We start from the raw sequence: 13371 nt of genomic DNA, 5'->3' as shown, positions 1-13371 counted from the left end.
GCTTTTAGATGTCTTCTAAAACTTTGGTAGTTATTTTTTCTCTTTGACATCTGGTGGGAGGGTGTTCCACAGGGCGGGTGCCACTACCGAGAAGGCCCTCTGCCTGGTTCCCTGTAACTTGGCTTCTCGCAGTGAGGGAACCGCCAGAAGGCCCTCAGCGCTGGACCTCAGTGTCCGGGCAGAATGATGGAGGTGGAGACACTCCTTCAGGTATACTGGACCGAGGCCGTTTAGGGCTTTAAAGGTCAGCACCAATGCTTTGAATTGTGCTCGGAAACGTACTGGGAGCCAGTGTAGGTCTTTCAAGACTGGTGTTATATGGTCTCAGTGGCTGCTCCCAGTCACCAGTCTAGCTGCCGCATTCTGGATTAGTTGTAGTTTCCGGGTCACCTTCAAAGGTAGCCCCACATAGAGCACATTGCAGTAGTCCAAGTGGGAGATAACTAGAGCATGTACCACTCTGGTGAGACAGTCCGCGGGCAGGTATGGTCTCAGCCTGCGTACCAGATGGAGCTGATAAACAGCTGCCCTGGACACAGATTTGACCTGTGCCTCCATGGACAGCTGTGAGTCCAGAATGACTCCCAGGCTGCGCACCTGGTCCTTCAGGGGCACAGTTACCCCATTCAGGACCAGGGAGTCCTCCACACCTGCCTCCTGTCCCCCAAAAACAGTATTTCTGACTTGTCAGGATTCAGCCTCAATCTGTTAGCCGCCATCCATCCTCCAACCGCCTCCAGACAGTCAGTGACTAGAGTGCAAACATCTTTTCAATGGAAAGCGAATCCTGGGGGAGCCTGGGGCATCTTGGCTGTTGTTGGATTCTCAGCTTCCATCAGCCCCAGGCAGCATGGCCGATGGTCAGGGATAAGTGCCATGTGGACAACCCTGCCAGATCATCTGGTCCAGTATCTCACAGTGGCCAACCAAATGCCTCTGAGAAGTCTTTAAGCAGAGCATGAATTCAACCGTGCTCTCCCCTCTTCGTGATTCCCAGCAACCAGTATACAGAAAAGGAGGTAGAGCAGGGTTTCCTAAATTTGGGTATCCAGCTATTTTTTTGTACTACAATTCCCATCATCCCCGACCACTGGTCCTGCTAGCTAGGGATGATGGGAGTTGTAGTCCAACAACAGTTTGACGATACAAGTTTGGGAGAAACTGAAGTACAGCATGGTGAGAGTGACATCTGGATGGCCACATCTGGAACGGCACGTGCCTTGGGTGTGCAGGCGCAATGGATTTTAAGCTATAAACGTTAACAGGTGTGGATTCCAGAGGAAAAAGTCAGCAGATTGTGTGCTGCAATGTCATCTCTGGTTCACTCTCCACACGTGGCACTCTTTTCACACCCAGAAATGGCCTGTCCGTGAGCAAGAAATAGGGTGCTTGCAGAATGGATCTGGTTCAGTAGAAAAATGCCAAAATAAAAAAAGTTTTGTTTCAGAATAAATCCAGCACAAAATATTATACATGTATGTACATTGCAGCATAGGACTCTTGTACCTACAGGACCGCCTCTCCTGGTATGTCCCGTTGAGGACCTTAAAATCCACAAATAGCAACACCCTAGAGGTCCCAGGCCCTAAGGAAGTCAGATTAGCCTCAACCAGAGCCAGGGCCTTTTCAACACTGGCTCCGGCCTGGTGGAGCGCTCTGTCTCATGAGACCAGGGCCCTGCAGGATCTGATTTCTTTCCACAGGGCCTGTAAGACAAAGGTGTTCCACCTAGCCTTTGACTTTGAACCAGCCTGATCCCCTCCCTCTTTTTCCTTTTCCTTCTGTGATGGAACCCCTATTTGGGGACTTCCCTGGCTTTTCTAGAAGGGATGCGGGTAGCACTGTGGGTTAAACCACAGAGCCTAGGACTTGCCGATCAGAAGGTCGGCGGCTCGAATCCCCGCGACGGGGTGAGCTCCTGTTGCTCGGTCCCTGCTCCTGCCAACCTAGCAGTTCGAAAGCACACCAGTGCAAGTAGATAAATAGGTACCGCTCCGGCGGGAAGGTAAACGGCATTTCTGTGCGCTGTTCTGGTTCGCCAGAAGCGGCTTAGTCATGCTGTCCACATGACCCAGAAGCTGTACGCCGGCTCCCTCAGCCAATAAAGTGAGATGAGTGCCGCAACCCCAGAGTCGGTCACGACTGGACCTAATGGTCAGGGGTCCCTTTACCTTTACCTTTTCTGACCCACGTAGGACCAGTCTGGATAGTTGGCCTTCGTGAAGATTTGACGTTTTCTCCCCCCAAGTTTTTGATCTGGGCTTCCACTGAAATGAGGCTGCATTTTAAGTTGTACTTTAATCCTGTTTTTAAGTTGTATTTTGGTCAATTGTTTTTATACGTGATGTTAACCGCCCTGAGCCCGGTCTTGGCCAGGGAGGGCGGGGTATAAATAAAATAAAATAAAATAAGTAATTAATATCAGCATTGGGATGTATCCCAGTTCCTGCCAAGTGGAAGAGAGCCTTACTTGTATGTGCACAGGGAGGGATCTAAAAGTACGTGCACCAGAAGTAGGATGTGATGAATAAATGCAGATATTATCATTGTGTTAAAACTGTCCTCAAACTTGCAAGTCTCATCCTGTCCCAGGAGATAGGGCTGATGCAAGGAAACATGATAGTGGTGATGGCTCTGCTCCCGAGACAGGATCCAGGAGGATTTGGCCTTTTCGACCCCTTCCTAGATACCTGTGTGTATTTTAGTGCACCGCTTCGGCGGTTTGTTGTTTTTTGACGAATAAGAGTGATAGAAGCCATGTCGTTTTCGTTTTGCAGAATGCACTGTTGCCCGCAGGGTTCCGGCAAAAGGACCAGACTTCCAAAAAGCCCTCCGGTGCTTTCGACAGGGAGAAACTCCTTTCGTATCTGGAGAAGCAAGCCCTGGAACATAAAGACGTTGAAGATTTTGTCCCGTTCACGGGAGAAAAGAAAGGTAAGGGCGCCTCTCCCCAGCCCCACTGCCACACCAGGCACAATGGTTTGCGCAAACTCGCCCTGAAAACTAACTGACGTGAGTTTACTTCCTCACCTTTCTTCCTTGCTTCTGCTGTAACTGGTAATGCTTGGCTTGGTAGCTGTACGTAAAGATCCAGTTTATTTACTTTTATATTTAAAATAAATTTATTTATTAGGTTTCTCAAATTAAAATTTTACAATCCCGTATCAACATACAATATAAAAACAAGAATCCTCAGAATCTCCTGGACTCCCTCCTCCTCCCCTTTGTGGGTCCTGTTGTTAATCCTTTCCTCCTGCATCTTTTATAATAATTCAGAACTTTCGCATCTCCATTATATCCCAAATTCACCATTAAACTACAAGTGCTATGCCAATCCCACTAACGATTTTAGCTGTTTACAATGGTTTCTAAAATAGATTATAAATCCCACCCCCACCCCCCTTATTAAAATTTTGGTCTTCCTGATTTCTGATTCTTCCAGGCCAGTCATTTTTGCCATTTCGGCATAGTCCATCAACTTGCATCTGCCATTCTTCTCTGGTAGGGACTTTATCTTCTTTCCATCTCTGGGCTAGTAGCATCCGCGCAGCCATACTCACGTATGTAAATAGTATTTTCTGCTCCCTTGGGATTTCAGCACCTAGAAGTCCTTTAAAAAAGGCTTCTCGGTTTTGTTTTTAGAAAAAGTTATTTTAAACATTTGTAAAGATCCAGTTTAAACCTTATAGCCCCATCTGTCTTCCGAGGAATGAGACAGAGAGGAAGTAGTGTGTGTGTGTGTGTGTGTGTGTGTGTGTGTGTGTGTGTTGACTCCTTCACATGTATGAACTGGGCCTCGGATGTGCACTTGCCTGCATGAATCTGAGGTCCTTGGAAAATTCTGCTTTTCAGTATCAAAGCGGAGAGGGCTGCTTCTCCAAAATGAATAGAGCACTCCCCTGCCCCTGTCGTAAGCGGTTGCTAAAACTTGAAAGCCTTACCCTGTCCCAGCTGTTGGCGAACATACAATGAGCCACTGTTGCTGGTGGAGAGGGCTGATGCAAGAAAACTTTCTTTTGCGGAATGACATTTGGAAAGAAAATACAGATTTCATCCACGTAACAATGGGAGCTTTGTGGCAAAAAGCATTGTGACTATCAAGAAGGCATGCAAACAATCGTCTGCTGCAAGCATACAGCTCGAGGACCCAGAAGGGTTGGGGAATTGATTCCCTACTTCAGAGGTGGTGAGCTTGGGCCAAGCGGGAGTCCTAAATTGACCCGCAAGCCTGTTTTCCTGAAGCCACACCCACCTTTCCTATATATATATGCCGTCAGGTGTAAGCAGTGCCACATGTATGTATAAGCTAAACAAGCTATAGCTTAGGGCCCCACTCTCTTGGGGGTCCCCCCAAAAATGTAAAGGAAAAAAATCCTGGATGTACATTTCCAAGATATAAGATAAGTTCAGCAATCACTTTGGTAAAATACATTTTGTTATGTGCAAATGGCTTTAGATACCTATTAGGTCCATAAAGTACCATATAGCATATATTCAACACAAAGAACAGTGACGATTTGTTGTTGACAAACGACAGCTGGACATATAAAGGGCCCCATTACTTTCAGTAGCTCAGGGCCTCATCAAACCTAAATCCGGCCCTGGGTGTAAGGCAGATAAAGATGCGACTCCTTTCCAGAAGCAGGCTTTGCAGGCACCGTTTGTCATCTGTCCCTTTGCTTGTGTGGCTTGAGTTCACATCACTGCTGGTAAAGGAAGTGTGGTTTTGCAGCTGACCATCAACACTTGCAAACCGTTCTTCGTTTGCCCACATGATTTGATTCATCTGATTTCACCTGCCTGAGAACCCCAAGCCTTTGTGGCTTGAAGTCTACTTGGCCAGTTTTTCTGGCTTCCTATGCTACCTTAGGGACATGGGTGGCACTGTGCGTCAAATCAACACAGCCTAGGACTTGCCAATCAGAAGGTCGGCGGTTTGAATCCCCACGACGGGGTGAGCTCCTGTTGCTCGGTCCCTGCTCCTGCCAACCTAACAGTTCGAAAGCACGTCAAAGTGCAAGTAGATAAATAGGTACTGCTCCAGCGGGAAGGTAAACGGCATTTCCGTGCGCTGCTCTGGTTCGCCAGAAGCGGCTTAGTCATGCTGGCCACATGACCCAGAAGCTGTCTGCGGACAAACGCCAGCTCCCTCGGCCTATAGAACAAGATGAGTGGCGCAACCCCAGAGTCGTCCGCAACTGGACCTAACGGTCAGGGGTCCCTTTACTTTTAGAATAGAAATCACCCATGGACATCCACAGGGCAATGCAGTGCATTTTGCATTGATTGCCTTGTTTCACAACCCAGGATTGCTGAGCTGCAAGCCAGTCTGTTGTAAGCCAGAATCTAGGCAGTGGGTTCCTAGACTTTTCCCCTGCACAGCCCAGTCGAAACTGCTGAAGGTCATGAAGAACCGCTTAACGATTCTTGCCTGTTGTAGCAAATGTGATGCACTGTGCTAGATGCTATATGATTCTCTATTGCCTCTGTTATTTTGGATCCGTTGTATTTTATTGCAATACAATTCCATATAATTCAATTACAGTGGTACCTCGCAAGACGAATGCCTCGCAAGACAAAAAACTCGCTAGACGAAAGGTTTTTCCGTTTTCGATTTGCCTCGCAAGACGAATTTCCCTATGGGCTTGTTTCGCAAGACGAAAACGTCTCGCGGCTTTGTTTCCTTTGTCTAAAAACAATGACATGTTTTGTTTATAAAGTTAATTTATTTTCCCTTCAATTTTTGAACTGCTCTTTACAGTATGTGTGACTTTAAAGAGCAGTTAATAAACTGTTGTTGTACCAAATTTGGCTTTGTTTCGACTTTTTTTGACCATAGGAACGCATTAATTGATTTTCAATGCATTCCTATGGGATTTCGTGCTTCGCAAGACGAAAAATTCGCTAGACGGCAAAAATTGCGGAACGAATTAATTTCGTCTTGCGGGGCACCACTGTAGCTACCAGATGTTGTGTTTGATTTTTGGCACAGGTTTTTTTTTCTTGCACAAGTATGTGAAATAAATTGATTGAGCTGATTGTGTTTATATTCTGCCTTTTCTCCAAGGAGCTCAAGGTGGTTTTCCCTCTCCTCAGTTAATCCCCACAGCAACCCTGTGAGGAAGGTTAGACTGAGAAGCCGTGACTGGGCCCAAGGTCACCCTATGAGTGTCATGGCTGCATGGGGGGGGGGGATTTGAACCCTGGTCTCCCAGGTCCTAGTCCAACATTCTAACCACTGCACCACAACGGCTCTCTATGATTTCTGATGCATAAATGCATCATGTTCATCTTAGCCTTGATTTCATTCAGCTTTTTGTATCAGAGCTGGAGTCTGCCAGTGCCTGGAAAACCATAGTTTTCCCACCCTGGTTTGTACACACTTCAGTGATACTGAGCACACATAACCATTCTGACACACTTATGCCAAGCTGTTGGGTGTGGAAGTGTTTTGATTTGTGCATTCCTGCCCCCCGCCAAAAAAATCACTCCACCGTGTGATCTCCTCCTTAACTAAATGAAATGTTCCCAGATTATCAGCAGAAACACTCCTGTGGCCCTTGCAAGCTCAAGTGCAGATGTGTCCTTTCGACAACGTTTGTGTTGGTGCGTGTCGAGCGAGAGGAATCTAGAAAAGCTCTCACTTGGCTCTATGCCTGTATAGTTATGTCATTGTTTCCAAAGGCTGCGCAGAGTTTTGCCCTCACAGTGACTGAACAATGAGCTTGAGTTTTGAGCGTATTTGCTCATTACCTGGAAAGGAATCTCAGGAGTTTTCTCAGAACAGAAATAAGGGTGGGTCTGCACAAGACGAGACTCGCTGCGAGCTCCAGTGAGACCAAGTTTGCATTTGTGTGAGGGTCTTTTTTGTTGTTGTTGATTGCACGAGGGAGCAGCTAAACTGTGGCATTGATCACACAGCAGTGTTTAAATTTGGGTCGGTTATGGGGACTCCCTCAGCCTCAGCCTTCACAGCCAATGGTCTGTGGGGAGTTGCCGTCCGGTCACTCTCACACTCTTTATCTTTGAGTACTTCAAAAGTTCTTCAGAGCTGTGTGAGAAAGTTTCTGTCTGTGTGCTTTGGCCAAAGTGCACCCCTGGAGCTGCAATGGAAGGGAAATAGCACAAACTCTGCTCTGCTCCAGTGGCTCAGGACCGCCATACCTCAAGGACCACCTCTTTCCATATGAACCTACCTGGACCCTGAGATCACCTTCTGAAGGCCTTCTTCGTGTGTCGCCTCCTTGAGAGGTCGGGAGGGTGGCAACACGAGAACGGGGCCTTCTCTGCAGTGGCTGTCCATTTGTGGAATGCTCTCTCCCTGGAGAAGTTCGCCTGGCGCCTTCATTATACACCTTTAGGTGCCAGGCAAAAACGTTCCTTTTTAACCAGGCCTTTGGTTGATCTGTTTGACATCCTGTGCCCTTTTAAAATGTGACTCTTTTCTTCGGGGGTGTTATTGGGTTGTTGTTTTTATTCCAATTACATATGTTGTGATCTTTTCTGTGAACTGCCCCGAGACCTCCAGGTATAGGGTGGTATAAAGGTAAAAGGTAAAGGGACCCCTGACCATTAGGTCCAGTCGTGGCCGACTCTGGGGTTGCGGCGCTCATCTCGCTTTATTGGCCGAGGGAGCCGGCGTACAGCTTTCGGGTCATGTGGCCAGCATGACTAAGCCGCTTCTGGTGAACCGGAGCAGCACACGGAAACGCCGTTTACCTTCCCGCTGGAGCGGTACCTATTTATCTACTTGCACTTTGATGTGCTTTCAAACTGCTAGGTTGGCAGGAGCAGGGACCGAGCAACAGGAGCTCACCCCGTCGTGGGGATTCGAACCGCCGACCTTCTGATCGGCAAGCCCTAGGCTCTGTGGTTTAACCCACAGCGCCACCCGCGCCCCTTATACAGTGGTATATAAACTCAATAAATAAAAAGAAGGCCATTGCCTGGCCGTCCAGGCTTCCTCTGTCACAAGTATGCTATTATTCATAGTCTACCTCCACTCTCAGAGGCGGTGTTGAACTACAGGTAGATGGCTTGGACCAGCAGGGCTTTCCTTTACATTCTCAAAGGGGTACGTTTATGGCTGTTCTGCGGAGTCTGCCAAGGGAATCCAGGTTAGGTGCTCACAGTGAATTTTGGACAGTACCCATTTTGTGCTTTTCATAGAGATTTCATCGCCTCTGTAGTGTTGCGGCCTTTGCAGAACCCAGAATGCTTTGCAGCTGTGGGAGACGGCTGAGCCGCCTCAGTTCTTAACGTGCAGCTCTGCAGTGCTAGGTTTAATAATGGAAACAAATGGACAGGAAAGGCACAAGAATGGGAACTGGCAGCTTTTCCCCTGGAAAAAAACCAGGAGGGAGGTGCTTTTCCCCAGTTGCGCGCTTGCCGTGTTGCCGAGGGGGGTGGCAGCTTGCGCGTTTTCGGCAGATTGCCTCAGAGCCCTCTTTTGTGAAGCCAATTCTGTTTTTAATAACTGGGTTCTTTTCCTGTTGCATACCATGAAGAATAATGCTAATCAGAAGGAACAGAAATGCAATTGTGAAGGCTATAGCAGGCAGAGAAAAGTAAAAGAGAGAAGGCAGCATGTAATGTATATCCATTGCTTTCAGCTTTTTCAGACTTGCTATATAATTGGGGAGCATTCATAACTCTCTGGTAGAGCACTGTCCTTGTGTGCAGAAACTCCCAAATTCAGTCCTAAGCATGGGAGACGGTGATGGCCACTAACTTGGAAGGCTTCAAAAGAGGGTGAGAGAATTTCTTAGAGGGGAAGGCTGTCAATGGCTGCTAGCTGTGATGTTCTACCTCAGAGGTCAGCAACCTTTTTCAGCTCTGGGCTGGTCTACCGTCCCTCAGACCATGTGGTGGGCCGGACTACAGTGGTACATTGGGTTCCATACGCTTCAGGTTACAGACTCTGCTAACCCAGAAATAGTACCTCAGGTTAAGAACTTTGCTTCAGGATGAGAACAGAAATTGCGCGGCGGCAGCAGCGGGAGCCCCCTTTAGCTAAAGTCATGCTTCAGGTTAAGAACTGTTTCAGGTTAAGAACGGACCTCCAGAACGAATTAAGTTCTTAAACCAACGTACCACTGTATATGAAGAAAGCAGCTCTCAATTAGTTGTGATAAATCTTCTGTCTCCCATTTTGGTTCTGAAAACTTTTGGTTCATAGGATTGGACCCATTGTCAGGCCTATTTGGAGCACACCCTTTGCAATTAATAGGCACGACTGGCTATTGTCCGTTGATTTCAGTGTGCTTACCCTTAGATAGGATTTAATAGGCTGCAACCTACAGGCCCTATTGTACATGGTGTCTTGGAGGCCTTGCAGAATCAAGTTCAATATCAGTCGTATTTTTTTTGACATGGACCTCTAAAGACTATAAAACGAGTCCAGGGCAAAAGTGGGTCTTGAGTCATCCCATCAGATCTACATCCAAGTTTTCTGTGCCGTAAAACTCCGACCCTTTAGTCTTCCATTGCTTGTAATATTGCTAAGATGGATTCCAGACATATTTGATTTCCCCCCGCCCCGTTTCATTTCCTTTTATCTTGAAGATCAGAGTTGGCTCTTGCCAAGACTTGTGACAACGTGAAAGTGAATTCAAGGAAAACAGAACCAGATGGCGATGAGCTGGAAAGGGAGGCTTGACACTGTTTGGCGAGATTCACTTTTCAGCAAAAGATGCTCCCCTTTCTTGCTTCGTTATTATGCCTGTATCCCAGCCTTTCTCAGCCTTGGGTCCACAGATGTTGTTGGACAACAACTCCCATCATTCCTGACCACTCGTCCTGCAAGCTAGGGATAATGGGAGTTGTAGTCCAACAACAGCTACAGACCCAAGATTGAGAAAGGCTGCTGTATCTTGTTCTCTGTCTTGTTTTTTTTTAATATACAGAATCCACAACGTAAAATAAAAGCGCTTGGTCCAAGTAAAATGGCTAGGAGAAGGAGAAATTACTTATCTATGTTTACTTATAAGATTTCTGGCCTGCCCTCCATACGGTGTCAGGACGGGTTGCAGCACGGTAACCATACAGTAATTTTAAAAGATTAGAATTATTTTAAAAAGTCAAATTGTTCCAACCAAGTTGATGATGAAGAATAAGATGATGATGATAATTATTATATGTCACCCATCTGACTGAGTTGCCCCAGCCACTCTGGGTGGCTTCCTACAAATTAAAAACATGAATAAGTATCAAACATACAGTGGTGCCTCGCAAGACAGAATCCGTTCTGTGATTCTCTTCGTCTAGCGGTTTTTTCGTCTTGCAAAGCAAGCCCATTGAAGGATTAGCGGATTAGCGCTATTAGCGGCTTTTAGCGGCTTATCTGCTGATCGGATCAGCTGATAAGCGGCTTAGCGGCTTAGAAAAAGGGGGGGGGGAACCAGCAGGAACTCGCAAGACATTGTCGTCTTGCGAAGCAAGCCCATAGGAAATTCGTTTTGCGAAGCACCTCCAAAACGGAAAACTCTTTCGTCTAGCGAGTTTTCCGTCTTGCGAGGCATTCGTCTTGCGGGGCACCACTGTAGTAAGTATAGATTCATCAAAAAGGATTGGTCCCACAAAACAAAATACCTTAACTCTCAAGTAAGTAAATAAGTGTTTCTTCAGCTTATAGGGGAATATGCAGTGAAGATGCCTCTGTGAAGAGGGATTTCTACAAATTAGGGGCTGTCACAGAGAAAACCCTTTCCCATACCGCCATTCCTCACACTTATGGGAGTGGTGGAACTACTGACAGAGCCCCCTCCGATGACCTTGACACCCAAGAGGGTCTCTAGGGGTGGAGACAGGCTTTCAGAACCTTCTGGAGTCTCCTTCAGGGTCTGCAGAAGCCCTCAGAATCACAGCTTTTTCTGGGATCTGAAAGCCAAGAAGGGATGGAGCAGAGTAACCAGAGCAAGGGAGTCCCGTAATCTCAGTGCCTGCGTTGCCACTCTCTGTATCTCAGATGGTGGGCAAACACAGAGTAAGAGCCCTGACTATGGTCTGGAGGTATGGTCCAGTCTGCTCCAGAGCAGTGTCCTACAACTCCCATCATCCCTGACTATTGGTCATGGCAACTGGGGCTGATGGGAATTGGAGTTTGAAGCTCCTGTTTCGATAGCTCATTGGTAGAATATGTGCTTTGCATGCAGACGGTTCAAGGCTTCATTCGACAGTAATGGGGATCAGGTAGCAGGGCGAAGGGAAAGAAGACCCTTTCTGCCAGGAGAGCTGTTGCCAGTCAGAGTCTGCTATATTGGGCTAGATGGGCATTAGTCTGAGCTGGCTTAAGGCAGCTTCTTAGGTTCCTGCACGTCTCTCAATCCTCTGACTCAAGGGTAGGAAAACTTGGCCCTCCAGATGTTGCTGCACTACAACTCCCATCGCCATTGACCATGCTTGCTGGGGATGATGGGAGTTGTAGTTCAGCAGCGTTTGGAGAGCCAAAGGTTGCCCACCCCTCCTCTGGGTTTTCCTGTTGTACAGGTTGGTTGCATCTATGTGCATTCACAACTTTCTCATACGGAACACATATATTCAGCTCCTGTGTTTGCTCTCAGAGGAAGCAGCAAATTGGGATAGGAGTGCCATCTACTGAATTACTCAGAATGCCTTAGCAGAGAAATATTTCACGTCAAGCATCCATCAGAGAGATGTCTGAAGCACCATTTCCAGCAGCCTTTCCCAACCTGACGTCCTGGAATTTGACAACCCATCAGCCCCCATCAAGCCTGGCTGTGCCAACCTGGTGCCATCAGGCATCCATACAGAACATCTGGCAAATGCCGATTTAAGCTTTTGCCTGCAATTTAAAGTGGGCTGGAAATCGCTCCGATGCATTGCAATCAAAAGACTGAAGCCAATTTACGTTGTCGGATTACTGAGCGACTCACTGATCTCTATCTCGATGTAATAGCTGAATTTTTATGTTCAATTTGGCAAATGCAGTCTATATGAAACTGGCAGACAGGCTGACATGTTTGTTGTGTGCAGCCTTTATGATGCACGGTAACGGTGATAATGATCTAGGCCAAGATCCAAGGAAATGCCTTTGGGGTAGTTCCTGAGGGCTTGGATATGCTCATTAGGTTGCTGTGATTAGAATTATAGAATCGTAGAGTTGGAAGGAACCATGAGGGTCATCCAATCCAACCCCCTGCAACGCAGGGATCTTTTGCCCAACATGAGACTCGAACCCACAACCCTGAGATTAGGAGTCTTGTACTTTATTGACTGAGCTATCCCAGTAATTTAAATAAATAAATAAAGCCATTTTTGAGTGGCAGGTGCCCATGCTGTATACAGTGGTGCCTCGCAAGACGAAATTAATTCGTTCTGCAAGTCTCTTCGTCTTGCGAGTTTTTCGTCTTGCGATGCACGGTTTCCCATAGGAATGCATTGAAAATCAATTAATGCGTTCCTATGGAAACCGCCTTCAGACCAGGTCCGGGGACAGCCTGTCCCCGACCTCTTCTGAAGGCTGGGGGGGGGGGGACAAGGGCTTTCCTTCCCAACCCCAGCATTTTAAAAAAAACCCGGGACAGCGGAGGACTTCTCCGCTGTCCGGGGCGATCTTAAAATGCTGGCGGGCGGCATTTTAAAATCGCCCCGGGACAGCGGAGGACTTCTCCGCTGTCCGGGGCGATTTAAAAGCCCCTGGGAAGGCAGGCAGGGGGGGACAAAGACTTTTGCCCCCCGCCAGCCTTCAGAAGAGGTCCAGGACCTCTTCTGAAGGCGGGCGGGGGGCGAAAGTCTTTGCTCCCCCCCGCCTTCAAAAGCTGTCCTGGACAGGCTTCGCGGACCTCTCCCGCTGCTTGCGGAGAGTTGCCAGCATGCTTGCGGAGAGTTGCCCAGGCTTCGCGGCCCCGCCGCCCGGCTTCGGAGCATCGTTCCGAAGCCGGGCGGCGGGAGGAGGTGTTCCCTCCCTGCCGCCTGGCTTCGGAGCATCGTTCCGAAGCCGGGCGGCGGTGGGAGGTGTTCCCGCCCCGCCGCCCGGCTTCGGAGGAGCCTTCCGAAGCCCGGCGGCGGGTGGAGGTGTTCCCTCCCCGCCGCCCGGCTTCGGAGCATCGTTCCGAAGCCGGGCGGCGGTGGGAGGTGTTCCCGCCCCGCCGCCCGGCTTCGGAGGAGCCTTCCGAAGCCCGGCGGCGGGAGGAGGTGTTCCCGCCCCGTCGCCCGGCTTCGGAGGAGCCTTCCGAAGCCCGGCGGCGGGTGGAGGTGTTCCCGCCCCACCGCCCGGCTTCGGAGGAGCCTTCCGAAGCCCGGCGGCGGCGGGAGGAGGTGTCCCCGCCCCGCCGCCAGGCTTCGGAGGAGGTCCGAGGACAGTGGGGAAGACGCGCTGCACTTCCCCGCTGTCCCGGAGATTTCCCTATG

The 13371-nt window shown here is 48.6% G+C and overlaps 1 protein-coding gene across 1 annotated transcript in view; it reads left to right on the top strand.

Moving 5' to 3' along the window:
* The window catches only part of LOC308573279 (tropomodulin-3), a 45002-nt gene that overhangs the window by 13364 nt on the left and 18267 nt on the right, over positions 1-13371 (top strand). Inside the window, exon 3 of the mRNA XM_081170085.1 lies at positions 2778-2934. Coding sequence (XP_081026211.1) covers positions 2778-2934 — 157 coding nt within the window. The remainder of the gene's footprint in view (positions 1-2777; positions 2935-13371) is intronic.

Source organism: Podarcis bocagei (genome assembly GCF_964188305.1).
Source record: "Podarcis bocagei genome assembly, chromosome: 14".
In the NCBI taxonomy this organism is placed as follows: Eukaryota; Metazoa; Chordata; class Lepidosauria; order Squamata; family Lacertidae; genus Podarcis; species Podarcis bocagei.
The sequence above is the reverse complement of the archived record's forward strand: the minus strand, read 5'-3'. Positions and strand labels throughout refer to the sequence as shown.